The 17,495-nt window shown below is 41.1% G+C and overlaps 1 protein-coding gene across 6 annotated transcripts in view; it reads left to right on the forward strand.

Annotated features, from left to right (window-relative positions):
- LOC126088514 (membralin) overlaps positions 1-17,495 on the forward strand; it is a 551,852-nt gene that overhangs the window by 152,644 nt on the left and 381,713 nt on the right. For 5 of the 6 annotated variants that reach the window (XM_049906664.1, XM_049906661.1, XM_049906665.1 and 2 more), the window contains exons 8-9: positions 4,886-4,930; positions 16,169-16,259. In XM_049906664.1, coding sequence (XP_049762621.1) covers positions 4,886-4,930; positions 16,169-16,259 — 136 coding nt within the window. The remainder of the gene's footprint in view (positions 1-4,885; positions 4,931-16,168; positions 16,260-17,495) is intronic. The other variant, XM_049906663.1, reaches the window with a different exon arrangement.

Below are 17,495 nucleotides of genomic sequence, written 5' to 3' on the forward strand. Positions count from 1 at the left end.
CACTGTCACCTCTGGTTGGGGGAAAATTACATGTGCCCCCATGGTACACTGAAGAGCCAAAGAAACTGGTAGACCTGTCCAATACAGTTTACTTCCCCCACAAGCATGCAGAAGTGTCACAACACACTGTGGCATGGACTCAACTAATGTCTGAAGTAGTTGTGGAGGAAATTTACACCACAAATCCTGCAAGGCTGTCCATAAATCAATAAGAGTACAAGGGGGTGGAGATCTCTTATACACTCCTGGAAATTGAAATAAGAACACCGTGAATTCATTGTCCCAGGAAGGGGAAACTTTATTGACACATTCCTGGGGTCAGATACATCACATGATCACACTGACAGAACCACAGGCACATAGACACAGGCAACAGAGCATGCACAATGTCGGCACTAGTACAGTGTATATCCACCTTTCGCAGCAATGCAGGCTGCTATTCTCCCATGGAGACGATCATAGAGATGCTGGATGTAGTCCTGTGGAACGGCTTGCCATGCCATTTCCACCTGGTGCCTCAGTTGGACCAGCGTTCGTGCTGGACATGCAGACCGCGTGAGACGACGCTTCATCCAGTCCCAAACATGCTCAATGGTGGACAGATCCGGAGATCTTGCTGGCCAGGGTAGTTGACTTACACCTTCTAGAGCACGATGTTGGGGCGTGAGCGGAAGACGGCCTAACGGTGTGCGGGACCGTAGCCCAGCTTCATGGAGACGGTTGCGAATGGTCCTCGCCGATACCCCAGGAGCAACAGTTTCCCTAATTTGCTGGGAAGTGGCGGTGCGGTCCCCTACGGCACTGCGTAGGATCCTACGGTCTTGGCGTGCATCCGTGCGTCGCTGCGGTCCGGTCGCAGGTCGACGGGCAAGTGCACCTTCCGCCGACCACTGGCGACAACATTGATGTACTGTGGAGACCTCACGCCCCACGTGTTGAGCAATTCGGCGGTACGTCCACCCGGCCTCCCGCATGCCCACTATACGCCCTCGCTCAAAGTCCGTCAACTGGCCATACGGTTCACGTCCACGCTGTCGCGGCATGCTACCAGTGTTAAAGACTGCGATGGAGCTCCGTATGCCACGGCAAACTGGCTGACACTGACGGCGGCGGTGCACAAATGCTGCGCAGCTAGCGCCATTCGACGGCCAACACCGTGGTTCCTGGTGTGTCCGCTGTGCCGTGCGTGTGATCATTGCTTGTACAGCCCTCTCGCAGTGTCCGGAGCAAGTATGGTGGGTCTGACACACCGGTGTCAATGTGTTCTTTTTTCCATTTCCAGGAGTGTAAATAGCAGGTTCCAAGGCATCCCAGATGTGCTCAATAATGCTCATGTCTAGGGAGTTTGGTGGCCAGCGGAAATGTTTAAACTCAGAAGAGTGTTCCTGGAGCCACTCTGTAGCACTTCTGGGCTTGTGGGGTGTCGCATTATCCTGCTGGAATTGCCCAAGTCCGTTGGAATGCACTATGAACAGGAATGGATGCAGGTGGTCAGACAGGATGCTTACATAGGAGTCACCTGTCAAGTTGTTTCTAGACATATCAGGGGTCCCCTATCCCTCCAACTGCATATGCCCCACACCATTACAGAGCCTCCACCAGCTTGAACAGTCCCCTGCTGACATGCAGGATCCATGGATTCATGAGGTTGTCTCCATACCCGTACAGATCCATGCACTCGATACAATTTGAAACTAGACTTGTCTGACCAGGTTAAATGTTTCCAGTCATCAGCAGTCCACTTTCGGTGTTGACGGACCCAGACGAGGCATAAAGCTTGTCGTGCAGTCATCAAGGGTACACGAGTGTCTCTTTGGCTCCCAAAGCCCATATCAATGATTTTTCTTTGAATGGTTCGCACACTGACAGTTATTGATGGCCCAGCATTGAAATCTGCAGCAATTTGCTGAAGGGTTGCACTTCTGTCACGTTGAACGAATTTCTTCATTTGACACTGGTCCTGTTCTTGGAGGATCTTTTTCCAGCTGCAGCGATGTTGGAGATTTGATGTTTTACTGGATGCCCAATGTTCGTGGTACATTCATGAAATGGTCGTGTGGGGAAAATCACCACTTCACCGCTAGCTTGGAGATTCTGTGTCCCATTGCTCATGCGCTGACTATAATAACACGTTCAAAATCATTTAAATCTTGATAACTCGCCATTTTAGCAGCAGCAATCAATCTAATAACCTCGCCAAACACTTGTTGTCTTATAAAGGCATTGCCAACTGCAACACTGTATTCTGCCTGTTTACCTATCTCTGTATTTGAATATGCATGCCTATACCAGTTTCTTTGGCACTTCAGTGTGTGTACCCTGTCCTTGGATCTGCCTTGACCTCTCCTTTGGACCAAAAGACTTAGCAGGCCATATGGTTTTTCCCCGCTGTTTTCTGGATGCCCTCGATATATTTCTGGGTTGAGGTGTGGTATACCCCGATGGCTGTAGGGGTTATAGACGAACTACACACACGCAAGATGCAGTGAACTATACTCCCTGCCAAACGGATGCTGTGCATTCATGGCTCAGCTACCTTCGTTCTTGCACTGACGAGTTGTTCTTAATCAGCACTGACTCCTTAAGCAGTCTTCAGGCTATCAACCAGTGCTACCCTTCAAATCCATTGGTTTTGACTATTCAGGATCTCCTGTGTGATCTCCACCACATTGGAGGATTGGTCTTCTTTGTATGGACCCTTGGTCACGTTGTGATCCAAGGGCATTAGTGCTGACCATTTGTCCAAGTTGACTATCGAGATGCTGACTTAGGAGATGGGGGTACCGGAAATGGACCTTTGGTCCACTGTATGCTGACAATTGTTCAAGGCTTGGAATGTGGATTGGTGAGCACTGGTTTCTCTGAATAAACTGCGAACAATAAAGGAGTCGACGATCGTGTGGTAATCTTCCGTTCATGCTTCTCACAGGGAGTCTAGTGTCCACTGTCTGCTTCGCATTGGCCAAACTTGGCGGACCCACTGCCATATCCTCCAGCATGAGGATTCATCACCATTGGCAGAATGATGCATGTTTCACATTGACAGACATCCTACTGGACTGCCCAAGTGTGGCCACCTTAGGGAGAAACTTTAAACTTGCTGACAAAGCCAAAGAGGCTGATTTTGTTTTATTTTTTACCTGTGAAAATTGTTTTTACTCCTCCTGTGACGTAGGGCACATCAGCCTCGTCGGCCACTAGAGGGATTGGACAGGGTACCATGGTGTCTCCTTCGACCCGTTAGGTTGCTCGGCGGTCCAGCTTGGTTCCTGCTCTTCCCACCTCTTTAATATTTCTTATCCTTTCACATCTGTTGTTGGGTAGCATACTAATTATTGTTGTTCTCTGTCATGAGATTGTATCTTATCCGTGTAGCTAGTTGTGTTGTGGTAATGGAGAGTGTGGAAGCACTGGTCAGATGCAGAGTGTGTAACTCTGGTTGCATAATGATGGCATCCGGCTGCTTTGTGAATGGGACAGCTCTCTCCCACCTTCATCCTTTTACCCCTCTGTCACTTGCACTTGTTTCTCTCCCTTCGTTTTTTGGATTCTCTGATACAGTTGGTTCCACTGGGCTTTGTATTTTATGACTTCCCTCTCTGGGGACTGTTCCTGGCTTGACACACAAAGGATTAGGGGAGCTGACCTCATAGTTTTAACCCCATCAATCACTCTGTCCAGCTATCCATTTTCTGCTGCTGTTGATATTACCCTGTATTTATTTTACCAGAAATTCTTATCTTCTTTCCATTTCACTTCACTGACTCAGTCTCAGAATGAGCCTTTGCAATTCCCGTTTCATATTTTACAGGTTTCCTACCATACTCAACTCCTGACATTCTGTGCTCAGACTCATGGAATATTACTCTTTCATTGGTTAAGCTATCTTTTTCTCATTGTCACCTCCCATTTCGCATTCCCTCCCAGAGAGCAGAATGGGAGGCTAATCCAGAATCTTTAGCCAAAGGAGAGATGATCATGACACTTTCTCACTTACAGGCCATTTGTCCTATGGATACACCTTGTGTGTCATTGCTGCATTGGTCTCCATTGCCTTCTACATCCTCATGCCATTGGTCATTGCTGATTCTTCTGTCTTTTAGAGGAAGTTTCCCACCCTAAGGGCAATAGAGTGTTCTGAACCTCTCTCTATTCCTCCAACCGCTTTGACAAGACTGTTGGCAGAACGAGAATGATTTACATGGGAAGTCTTCACCAACAATTGCTGATGATATCGATTCAAAGTTTAAGCAGTGGCTAGGTTTGAATGCGAGACCCCAGTACATTTTGGTTACTAGTCAAAGATGTGACCACTAGACCACAGGTCTATGGGTAAGTTACTCATTGAAAATCTGTTCGTGGAATTTTATAGGTATGATTCTGCATGTTACCTAGGCAGAAATTAAAAGTTTGACATTTGGCGAGCACTCACTGTTTACTCACTTGTGAGTAAAATTAAAACATATGGTGTCAAACTTTATCTGTGATGGTTGTGATTATGTTAAAATAAAGAGGAGGGCAGAGGGGAAGAATACCAAGGAAGAAATGGACACTTTGCTAAATTCTTGAAGATGGGGAGACTTCTGTCAGATCACAAACATTCTTTTCCCATGGTTGTATTAGTTTATATTATTAATTTTCTGTTGAAGTCCTACATTAATGGGATAAAACCAGTATTGACCATGCTGTTTGTTTAAATGTGCCACACATTATTACTTAGGGGTGTAACCTTTTGGTGAAAAATAAAGCTCAGAAATATTTTCAAACATTTCCTATGCTGGTAATTAATAACTTCCTAGTGTCTTATCAGAGAAATAAAATCTTCTATCTCTTCTATTATTTGAAGTGAAGCAAGCTTACATGCTCATTTATTTTTGTCTTTCAGATATTTTAGTAGCAAGATTGGGTCCAGTCACAACAGTGAATTACAGTATGTTCCACTTTAACACATTTTAAATAAATCTGTTGTTAATGTAAGCCACAAATTTAAAAGCAGATCCATTTTCCCATTGTAGTAGTTAATTGTAAATATACACTGTGAGGTGACAAAAGCCATGGGATAGCAATTTGCACATATATAGATGATGAGTGTATCGTGTACACAAGGTATAAAGGAGCAGTGCATTGGGGGATCTATCAGGTGTACTGGGGTGATTATGTGAAAACGTTTCTGATGTGATTATGGCTGCACAATGGGAATTAACAGACTTGGAACATTGAATGGTAGTTGGAGCTATACACTTGGGACATTCCATTTTGGAAATCATTAGGAAATTTAATATTCAGAGATCAGCATGTCATGAGTGTGCCAAGAATACCAAATTTCAGGCATTATCTCTCAACACAGACAATAGAGTGACTGACATCCTTCACTTAACGACTGAGAGCAACGGCATTTGCTTAGAGTTGTTAGTTCTAGCAGAGAAGCAACACAGCATGAAAAAAACACAGGAATCAATGTGGAATGTATGACAAACTTATCTGTTAGGACAGTGCAGCAAAATTTTGGTATTGATGGGATGGGCTATGGCTGCAGACTATCGATGCGAGTGCCTTTGCTAACATCACAGCATCACGTCCAGGGCCTCTTCTGGGGTCATGACCACATCGGTTAGACCCTAAATGACTGGAAAACCATGGACTAGTCAGGTGAGTCCTGATTTCAGTTGGTAAGAGCTGACCGTAGATTTTGAGTGTGGGGCAGACGTTATGAAGCCATGGACCCAAGTTCTCAACGAGGTACTGTGCAAGCTGGTGGTGGCTCCATAATGGTGTGGACTATGTTTACATGGAATGGACTGGGTCCTCTGGTATAAACGAACTGACCATTGACTGGAAATGGTCATGTTCATCTACTTGGAGACCATTTACTTATTTACTTTCATGGACTTCATGTCGCAAAACAAAGATGGAATTTTTATGGATGACAGTGTGCCATGTCACCGGGTCACAGTTGTTTGCAGTTGGTTTGGAGAATATTCTGGACTGTTAGAGTGAACTATTTGGCCATACAGATTGCCTGACAGCAATGCCATTGAACATTTATGGAAAGTAATTGTGAGGTCAGTTCGTGCGCAAAATCCTGCACCGGCAACACTTTCGCAGATACAGACAGCTGTAGAGGCAGCTATTTCTGCAGGGGCCTCCACCAACATGTTGCAATCATGACACATACAGCTGCTACATTATGTTGGGCAAAAGGAGATGTGTGACAATATTAGGAGGTATCCCTCACTTTTGTCACCTCAGTGTATTTAGAGGCTCCAAAAAAAAAAAAAAAAAATTTCTTAAAATTAATATTAAATACAGATGATAAGCTATAGGACTCCTTTCACATTTTTTAAAATCCATATGATGTTTCCACATACGTGAGAATAGTTAGTTAAATTGTATCTGTCAAGAAAGTGTGAAACATTTTGTTGATCAGCCTCTAGATATAGTGTATAACTGGAGTTCGTATTGGTTTTCTTGGTGCATAACAAGCTAACATGTCAAGCCAGTTCAGAAACCAAGGGTCAAGGAACATAGAACTTGGGTACATACATTTACTTAAAGCTTTTGTACTGCGTGCAGTGGTACCAACTATTGGTTGCCTTGATAAATCCATACACTAAGCTAGTATTTTTTCATTTAGCTGTTAAGTTACATAATTTTAGTGAAAATCTCTGTAAGTCAGAACTGAATAATAATAAGAATACAGAATAAAGATGTGATACTGAAACTGATGAAAGAATCCTTGCGGGTACCGGGAATTGAATCTGGGTTCCCTACATGGCTGTCAGGCTTGCTGACTGCTAAGCTATGGAAGTGGGACAAATCTGGCAGTAGAAACGTACAAAAGTGGAAGTGATGACATCATAGCTTTCAACAGTGTTGGCATTATCCTAGCTTTCAGAACTATTAGATCCTTCCTTTTGGGACGGCAAAGGGATAGTTTGAAGAAGGGGAGGTCAGAAGAGAAGAGCATGTCTGTTATGAGGAAGAAGGAGCAAATATCACAGAAAAGATATTTATTTATCGGGTTCCATTGGACCATGAGAGATAAGGCTACTTGGTCATTGTCAGTACACAGTTTACAGAATGCTGACTAGAAAATTTATAAACAAAAGAGTTAATAAAACACAAAAGAATTGTGAGAGGGCATACAAATGAACAACGTATAAGAGAGAAAATTTCTCAGCTACTGCATGTACAGAGCAAACCTTCACCTTGGATTTGAATACTTGGTGTTTATTACTCTATTTTTTTCCAGCTCTGCTGAAAGCCTATTGAAAATGAAACATGCTAAATAGTGCACATCTTTCTGTACAGTGCTTAAGAAAGTGTTACCGTAGTGCATATCATTTTAATGTCTAGTGTTCACTGAGTGAATGTTAAAGTTTCTTCTGAATGAGCCAATATTGTCAACAACAAATCCACTGATGGAATATATGAACAGGGACGACTGAGTTTGAATTCCCGAGGCACCTGATCTATGGCATACATGAAGTTCATAAACTGACACTGCAGATCAGCTGACAGCCCTTTTCTGGGGTAAAAATATTCTTGGTGAGTGTACAGAGTTGCCTCAAGATATAATACCATACGAGATAATAGAGTGAAAGTAAGCGAAGTAAACAAGCCCTTCATGTTTTAATGTCGATGACTGTGGAGGTCATGCTCATAATTCTTCTTCAGTTTCTGCATGCAATACTTCATGTACTCTCAGTCTTCGGATTTTAAAATGGCTGATTTTACCAATTCTATGATAGCCTTGGTACAGTAAAATTTCTGAAAAATTTAATGGATTGAGTTTTGTCTCAATTAAGTTTTAATGTGTTCTCTGTTAGCCATGTGCTGATGTTTTTAACTACCCTATAAGCTACAGAAATTATAGTCATTAACTGTATTGAGAAGATTGCTGGAAAACAGAACAGATGCGAGGTAATAGGAGAATATAGTTAAATAAAGATAAGTAGCAGCCAAATAATAAAAACAGGGAAAATGATTAACGTACAAAGAAGTAAAAAGTTCACATAATAATGGAGAAAGGTAACCAAAGTGGGAGCATCACTAAACAACTCTTTGGAAATGAAAAAATACTGAAGATTTAAAAAAAAGGTCACCAAATGATAAAATAAGATTTACAGTTCCTGTACACAGTGTTTGCAGAAAGAATATACAGAAAATAATAAAATTGTAACAACTATAGATACTAATTGCACTGTTAATACTGAAAAGCAAATAAGACTGCAAGAAAATGGGAGAAAATTGCTAAATGTAGAAACACAGTAGCTAAAGAAGAAAAAATGGGTCCATGAAAGAGGCAACACTGTCACAGAACAACTTGGCAACTTCGTTCACTCTTCAGGTGGGTCCCTCTCACATCATGAGGTCTGAATGACCTGTTCTTCCTCTTTAACCTTTCCCAAAATATCACTTTTCCATCCCAATGAAGGAAAAAAATTATTTTTGAAAGCTAAATTTTGGATCCTGAAAGTGAGTACTGGCAGACGTATCTGTTCGTATTTATTCATTCTCTAGTCAACAAGGACAATGAAACTGAGGATAGGTCTTATACCATCCAAATACCTATTGTCCAGTGGATGACTGAAGCTATAACACTTCTGGTGTTGAGCTACAGTTTCTGTAAGTGCACTGTCAACTTGAATTCTTTTTTCTTGTTGGCCCACATTGGATCAGCAACTGGGAATTAAAGCAGTGCCAGTGGTAGAAAATGGAGAGAAGTCTAACAGCAGTTACAAGCATTTAATCATAATAATGGATACAATAGCTGTCCTCAAACATTAACCTTATGACAGTGAAGTTATGTGACTTGGATATGAAGAATATTTCATCAGTTGGGTGATTTCATCTCAAATTATATAGGTCAATAATGAATGTGGCACATCACTATTTCAAAATTTGCTGAAAAGAAATTATGTTGAAGTTACAGATGATACCTCTCGAAAACTACAATATTTTGATTTTCTGAGGATTTGTTAAAACACCACAGACCTCTCTAAATGAGAGTATTTGTGAAAATGTCGTAATGAAAGGGGAAACTGAAAAATTGTAATAAATAACCCAAAAGTGACAAGAGATCTGAATTTATTTACAATAAATACTTTGTTCTCAATGCTATGAGACATGGTTAATACATACATACACACTTCGTAGCTTTTCTCCTCTTTTTTTAAAAATAAACTATGACAGTTTTTAACTTTTTGCAAATGAAAATATAAATAGTCACAGGATGTTAACTGTCTTGGGAAATGACAAAGTGGATGGACTACTAACTGTCAGCTAGGACATTAATGCATGAAATTCTTAAACTGTCAAAATATTTGTACATAAAGATAAAAGAATCCCAATTTTTTTGGTTATTTAGAAATTATTTTCTCCAAACCCCCCATCCTGAATGTTCTAAAAATTTCATGGTACATTAGTAGGTCATTGTACTTCAGGAATGTACAATCAGAGTGGGCAATACTTGTCAGTACAAAATGTGAGAAATTTTTGAGCTCTACTCTCAATGTCAAAAAAATCATGGGTGCTTAAATCTTTAACTGATTGCTGATTTTAAGTAAATGTCATGTAACATTAGTATTTCTGAATCAGAAAATTACTTTACAACATTATGAGTGAGTGGGGAACAATTCATAATTTTGTTCGAAAGCATTTTATAACAAAAATGAGACAGAGAATATTTATACTTCTTTTTCTTTGTATGATTGTTATTCACAAAGTTTTATTGTATTCTGTCATGATTTTACTTCTTCACAACTTTCCATGAATTAAAATTGCCTACAGTGTAACAATCAACACTGCACTTTTGAAAAGAGTTCATTAGTTTTTGTAGTCTGCTTCTCATTGAACTTGTATAGCTGACCTAATTTGCCCACGGACAAGGATGCTCCAACAGGAACAGTACTTGGGAAATTGGAACTGCACACTGATCTTTTGATGATGACCATTTGAAAGCATTAGCAGGACCATGACATGTCATAAAGGAGATGGTTATATCGTGCAACTCATGAGAGACACTTATCTGCCCCACGAATCACTGATTGTCATATACACAAGAAATGAAGTGACTCACTGCAAAGTCTACTAATGCATGCTGTGGTCTCTGCATTTCACACACAATAACAGGCTGCATTTTGTGGAGAACCATTCTTGCAATGTATGTGCCACTCCGGGATGCAACCCAGTAGTGACTTGATCGAATTCCTACCACAGGCTTCATAGCAGACCACTCTTCTCTCTATTTTTTTTTTTAATGGAATTCCCTTAATGTACTTTCATTAAGGATTAAAAGTTTCATGTGTGTTACTAATGCTGATATGATGTGTACAAATCCAATAACATCTGTTATAGCACCACCAGCTTTATACTGGCGATTAAATCTTGTTGCAAAATGTTTATGGAGACCTCCTACCCATCACATGCACTTTTTCTGTGATCTGTTTCTGAAAATATCCATTTTTTGTCTTGATTCCTGTACTACAGTGTTGACCAAGCTCATGAAGCTGAAAGTGGTTTTTAAAATGAGATGCTGCACCATCTTTCACATACACATGTATAGGAAACGCTTGCCCTCCAGATGCTGTGTCATCAATAATCATGCTGACAGTGTAGTATGCATGTGCACTTTCATGAATGAGATCATCACTGACAGTAACAAAACAGTATGATGTTCCAAGGAAGTGAGCAACGTATGTGAATATTGATGCCTGTGATGTGTGCCGTTGGTAACTGAATTTCATTCTGCAAAGTAACAGATCAGTTGTCAGTCGAAATGAAGAACTAATGTGTCAGTATTCTGGGATGTGGCTGATTTTACTTCTGCTATGGCCTGTCTCTGAATCCTCCGGATATGAGGTGAGCTATTCCTTTCATGACCCAATGCCTAATGTCTGTAACAAACTTCTCTGGCTCTACAGTCTTCTTCACCAACTCTCCTCCCTCCCACAATGTATAGGTTATGTCTTTGTCAGTGTCCTGAATGTGTAATGCTTCAAAACAGTCATCACTTGAGCACCAGGACACATTGCATACTCCTGCAACCAACATTTATCTTGCAGCTCTTGACATATACACAAAAGCATCAGGTCCATTTTTGTGTACTTCTCCTGTGACACTGCTTATGGTGAAACAAGCAAGTTCCAAATTAATACAGTAAATACATGTGCATACTTCATTCAATGGCTGGCATTTTATCTATTTTGGTCCTAAGGAGTAGAATTTTGTCAGACCAATTTTTAAATTCAGGTTCTCCTTTTTCATTAGGAGATATGCTTCTCTTATTGATCTTGTGATATATCTTTTTACCTTTTTAACTTTTTCGCCATTTTCACCAACAGAGAAAACATCAGCCTGATTACTACTTTGCCTACTGCAATCTTTGTCATAACTTGGGTAGTATTCCAGAGCAGCAGTAAGCGTATCATCTTGTAGAGGATGCCTACAGTAAGAATCTGGGCATGCCCAAATTCCATTTTCATTCTTTATTTTATGAGCTTTTGACATCAAATAATGTGAGGAAGTGGGTATGTACACTCCTGGAAATGGAAAAAAAGAACACATTGACACCGGTGTGTCAGACCCACCATACTTGCTCCAGACACTGTGAGAGGGCTGTACAAGCAATGATCACACGCACGGCACAGCGGACACACCAGAAACCACGGTGTTGGCCGTCGAATGGTGCTAGCTGCGCAGCATTTGTGCACCGCCGCCGTCAGTGTCAGCCAGTTTGCCGTGGCATACGGAGCTCCATCGCAGTCTTTAACACTGGTAGCATGCCGCGACAGCGTGGACGTGAACCGTATGTGCAGTTGACGGACTTTGAGCGAGGGCGTATAGTGGGCATGCGGGAGGCCGGGTGGACGTACCGCCGAATTGCTCAACACGTGGGGCGTGAGGTCTCCACAGTACATCGATGTTGTCGCCAGTGGTCGGCGGAAGGTGCACGTGCCCGTCGACCTGGGACCGGACCGCAGCGACGCACGGTTGCACGCCAAGACCGTAGGATCCTACGCAGTGCCGTAAGGGACCGCACCGCCACTTCCCAGCAAATTAGGGACACTGTTGCTCCTGGGGTATCGGCGAGGACCATTCGCAACCGTCTCCATGAAGCTGGGCTACGGTCCCGCACACCGTTAGGCCGTCTTCCGCTCACGCTCCAACATCGTGCAGCCCGCCTCCAGTGGTGTCGCGACAGGCGTGAATGGAGGGACGAATGGAGACGTGTCGTCTTCAGCGATGAGAGTCGCTTCTGCCTTGGTGCCAATGATGGTCATATGCGTGTTTGGCGCCGTGCAGGTGAGCGCCACAATCAGGACTGCATACGACCAAGGCACACAGGGCCAACACCCGGCATCATGGTGTGGGGAGCGATCTCCTACACTGGCCGTACACCACTGGTGATCGTCGAGGGGACACTGAATAGTGCACAGTACATCCAAACCGTCATCGAACCCATCGTTCTACCATTCCTAGACCGGCAAGGGAACTTGCTGTTCCAACAGGACAATGCACGTCCGAATGTATCCCGTGCCACCCAACGTACTCTAGAAGGTGTAAGTCAACTACCCTGGCCAGCAAGATCTCCGGATCTGTCCCCCATTGAGCATGTTTGGGACTGGATGAAGCGTCGTCTCACGCGGTCTGCATGTCCAGCACGAACGCTGGTCCAACTGAGGCACCAGGTGGAAATGGCATGGCAAGCCGTTCCACAGGACTACATCCAGCATCTCTACGATCGTCTCCATGGGAGAATAGCAGCCTGCATTGCTGCGAAAGGTGGATATACACTGTACTAGTGCCGACATTGTGCATGCTCTGTTGCCTGTGTCTATGTGCCTGTGGTTCTGTCAGTGTGATCATGTGATGTATCTGACCCCAGGAATGTGTCAATAAAGTTTCCCCTTCCTGGGACAATGAATTCACGGTGTTCTTATTTCAATTTCCAGGAGTGTATTTCTGTATCTGCTGCTTAGAGTAGCAGGTATCAGTCTCAGGTAGCTGTACCTTCTCAGTATAGGTGGCTGCTGAGATACCACTATTTAAGTTTTGAATCACACATCTCATTTTGTGCACATATCACTATCTTCAGGTTCTGCACAAAGCACATGTACATTGTACACTTCACAAGGTTTGAAGATGTTGCTTGTGTAAAACTTGTTTAAATTTCTTCCACATTTATTTTTACATGCTGTTTTCTTCTTGTGCTTCTTACCTTTCCTGGACATTTAAGGGGCTGCAGCAGAAATGCTAGCATACAGTATATCAGCAGCATCACACCCAGGTATATAAACATCTGCACTGTATTCTTGAGTTTCACATGTGGGTAATGGTGATCATTCAGGTGGGTTGTCACTAAATTTCTTCTGGTAGTGAGTTTAGCAATTCCTGCACAATGTATGTGGTGCTAATACCATTACCTGAAGACCAAGAAATTTCTGCAATACCTGTAACAGATTTCTGACAACTGTGAAGTGTTTTTCACTTTTCTTAAACACCACCTTCTTGTGTCTTTTTTCATAGTCCACAAACCTCACTCTTTCACAACTGTATTTCCTCACTGACATTGTATCTAACAAACAGTTCAAACCAAAAACACAAAAATCAGTGCAGAATGGTTTATGTGCAAGTTATCACTTGTTATAAACAGAAGAGTGCTGGAAACAGTGATGCCAAGATGCATATTTTACACTAGAAATTAAGTGATGAGAAATATGCAGAACGTTAAAACTTTTTTAACATTTCACACACAAAAATATTGCCCACTGTGTTTGCACTGACTACTAACACATTAACACATTAGTTCTCAAAAGTTTTCAGATGGGGGGTTTTTGAGTAAATAATTTGTGAAAACTCATAAAAATGCAGTTTTTTAGATTTTTACTAATAAATATTTACGTAATACGGATAACTGGAGCAGAGAACGTACTGTTTATAATTACATCAGAAGTATCTGGTAATATGATATCAGTTAGCGCTCTGTGACTTTCCAGATTAGGGAAAAAAAAAGAAAAAAAATTAAGTGCAAAAATTAACTTAAACTTCGAATGTTTGTCTTAAATTTGTAAGTTAAAAGAAGCCCATAAATGTGGGGGTCTCAAACAAGATTTCAAGACCCTAAGAGGGAGCTTTAATGCAAAACATCTGCCAGATCTCCTGTACTTTTGGTTTATTAGTTATATTTTTTTGCTCTCTACTGTTTTAAGAGTTATTTACAAAATATAAATTTTTCAAAGGGTCGTACCATTTACAAAAATTAAGACAAAATGAAAATACTGTATTTCTTAACACCTATGATATAGAGGTCTAATATATATTTTTTCCAAAGAAATTCATGATCACGAGTTGACATGACCTGTATGATTTGAGATCAAATCACCCAGTTATGTCACATTTTATCATTTTGTTTCATTCTAAAAGTTTCATTCATCTTTATTTACATGTTTAGATTTGATAATTTGTATGGGTGTTAATAATGATGTAGGGTGCCCATAATTAAAGTTCCAGTTTGAAAGCACTGTAAAAAGAGAACCACTGCTCAGAATGATGTCAAATTTGGATAGCATATTATTGACACAGGATGAAATGCCATGGAACAAAAAAAGTTTAACAAAAATTTTGCTAATAAAGTGTCTTAATACAAGTGGAGTTGGCTACAAATGACAGATGAATCACAATGCAAAAACTATGGTTTGAGTTGCACATTACACCAACCATACTGTTCATTGTGCACGACTGCTAAAGTTCGGCAGCCAACAGTTTTGGCACTGTTAGTAAGGTAAGCCCATCCACCACAGCAAGGTCATACCACACAGGATGGGAAATGTCAGTTTTTAATTGTTCTGTGTCCAAAAACTAATTACCTTGGGGTCAAAAACTGCATAAAAAGCAAAATGACATTGTTTATAATTGTCGTGGGACTGGCACAAGACGTACTCAGTATGTTGTCTGCCATTTTCTGCCACAAGTGGATATCTAGAAATGACATGTTCCACAACAGATCGGAGTTTATTAGAGGTCACATTCAGAATGTGTTGCTTAATTCAGCTATATTCTTAATTGAGGCACACAGCACATCATTCAGATAACCCACAACCAGAATTCACATGGATTAATATCAAGTGATCTGGATGGCCAGGCTGTAGAGAAATACTGCTGATAAATCTAGCGTATCTGTAATGCCTCTGCAGCAGCCCCTTCACTGGCTGTACAGTCTGTGGATGAATGCCATCTTGCATAAAAATTTCCTACCCACACATACACATTGTTGAAGGTTTAGAATGGCATTGATATACAGAAGACTCTCATAGTGTTTACCAGTGATGGTACATGTAACAGGACCTGCAGGACTCATCTACTTGCAAAAATACAGCCCAATGATAACTGATGCTGTCAACCCTTACCACATAGTCACCTTTGCAGAATGAAGTGATACTGGTTGATGTGCATGCATCTTTTCCATTGTCCATATTCTACAATTCTGCATATTGATCCATCTGTGGAGATGTAAATGGGCTTTGTCTGTCCACAGAATGTTTCATGGCCATTCATTGTCCCTTCCATGTGAGCAAGAAATTCTGAGCGAATGTTTGTCTTGCTGGCAGTCCAGCATGAAGCAACTCCTGAAAATGGGTGATTTTCTGTGGATAGCAATACAGGTAATTTCGTAAAATTTTATCTTCGACAGATGCCGCATCAACTGCTTACTTCCGTCTGCCTCATTGCATTTCAAAAGAACCTGTTTTTTTTAAATTTTGTTATAATTTTCTGCAGACCCGTAGCAGATATCAGACCAACACGTTTTTTCACATTTGTGAGTGCCTGGAGCTTCTGCAGGGCGACTGGTGCATAGTCACTGTTGTTGTAAAAGAGCTTTACCAGCAGTATGCAATCCTTCATGGAGACATTCGTATTAGGCATCTCAGACAGAAACTGAAGTACAATGTGCCACACATCTGTTGTTGGTATGCATACCCTGATGCTTACAGGGCCATCTGTTGGTCAAATTTATGTTTTTATTTATTTGTTTATTTTTTCAAATTTGGCATCATTCTGAGCAGTGGTTCTCTTTCTACAGCATTTTGGAAATGGAACTTTAATTATGGGCACCCTGTATATTGATAAATATATATTTGTGTGAATCTTTTTTCCTTCTGTTCAGGAATGTCATCACTGGTGAACATTATCGATTTGTTAGCATGTGGATGGCTAGGACATCATATCTTGCAGCCTTCTTCATCATGTTAGTTTTTGTAAGTAGTCTCTTTCATTAAAGTTAAAACAGTGCTCTGTAAATGCCAGTGAAATTATGTTTGATATTGGTAAAGCAGTGTGAAATGCATAACAGCTTCGAGGTTAAATTTCAGTATTCTGTAGTAAATTGTGACATAATTTTGTCTGTTGTTATGTTACTTGCTAAGATACTTAACTTTGTACTGAGTTTCAGATTTTGTTGCATTAAAAATACATAACTTTGTTGGTTAATAATTATGGAAATGGCCGTTGCAAAAGGCCATTTAAGTCCACTATTTAATATTACTAAAAAAATTTGGTTGAACACTTATTGGAGTTAGGTAGACATTTAAAAAATTAAAATTACAAGCTTTTGTTCTGTTCTATGTATTTAGATTATGAGAATAGAGTTCTTAGTGTCTGATCAGATATGTAGCAGAATACAAGAGCTTACATGAAAAACTTTTGTATTATCTAGTGGGCTGTATAAAGAGGAGGTAGATGCACATTAGGACATGCAGATAATCTTCAGAATGGCAAACACTGTGTAAATATGCACTCTATTCTCAGTAGTTTAGAAAATAAGATAATTAAAAACTCGGAGCATTTGGCAAGTTAACCCCATGAATATGCATATCGCTGCTTGCAAGAGGATGGACTTCTTGCATATTCCTTATATGTCCAGTGTACTCTTACACACAACAACATTAGCTGAAACAGATTATAAATTTCCTTTTAGTGGAAGTATACTACTTTAGTGGTAGCCATTGTTCATTCCTTGAGGCTGGACAAGATTCCTGTCACCTGGAGTCTAGATCATACATAGATCATGCCAGCAACTGGTGCAGAAGGTTGAGAAGACCAGCCTTACTCAGGGAGTTTCAGTGAAGCTCATAAGCTGCAGCATTGTCCACAGAACTGATCAGGACCTAATTCTGAGCTGATTAGAAGGCGTGAACCAGAGACTACGAAGGTTCTGTGACAATTTAGGCTGTGACTTCCTGTGAGAATTACAGGCCCTCCTAAGTGGGCCAGGGATGAACTACACATCAGAGACACAGGTGGCTGACAATTTGTGGAGCGCATGTAAGGTGTAAGTGACTCTCCATCCATATTGTATAGTGATGGGTGTTAAGAGATCAAAAAGTATTAAAATTGTTGTGCTCAACTGTCAAAGTGTATGCAATGAAGTTTCAGACTTTGAAGCATTCCTACAAAGCTGTGGAGCTCACTTAATACACGCCACAAAATCTAAC

The sequence above is a fragment of the Schistocerca cancellata genome, chromosome 6 (assembly GCF_023864275.1).
Source record: "Schistocerca cancellata isolate TAMUIC-IGC-003103 chromosome 6, iqSchCanc2.1, whole genome shotgun sequence".
Taxonomy (NCBI): Eukaryota; Metazoa; Arthropoda; class Insecta; order Orthoptera; family Acrididae; genus Schistocerca; species Schistocerca cancellata.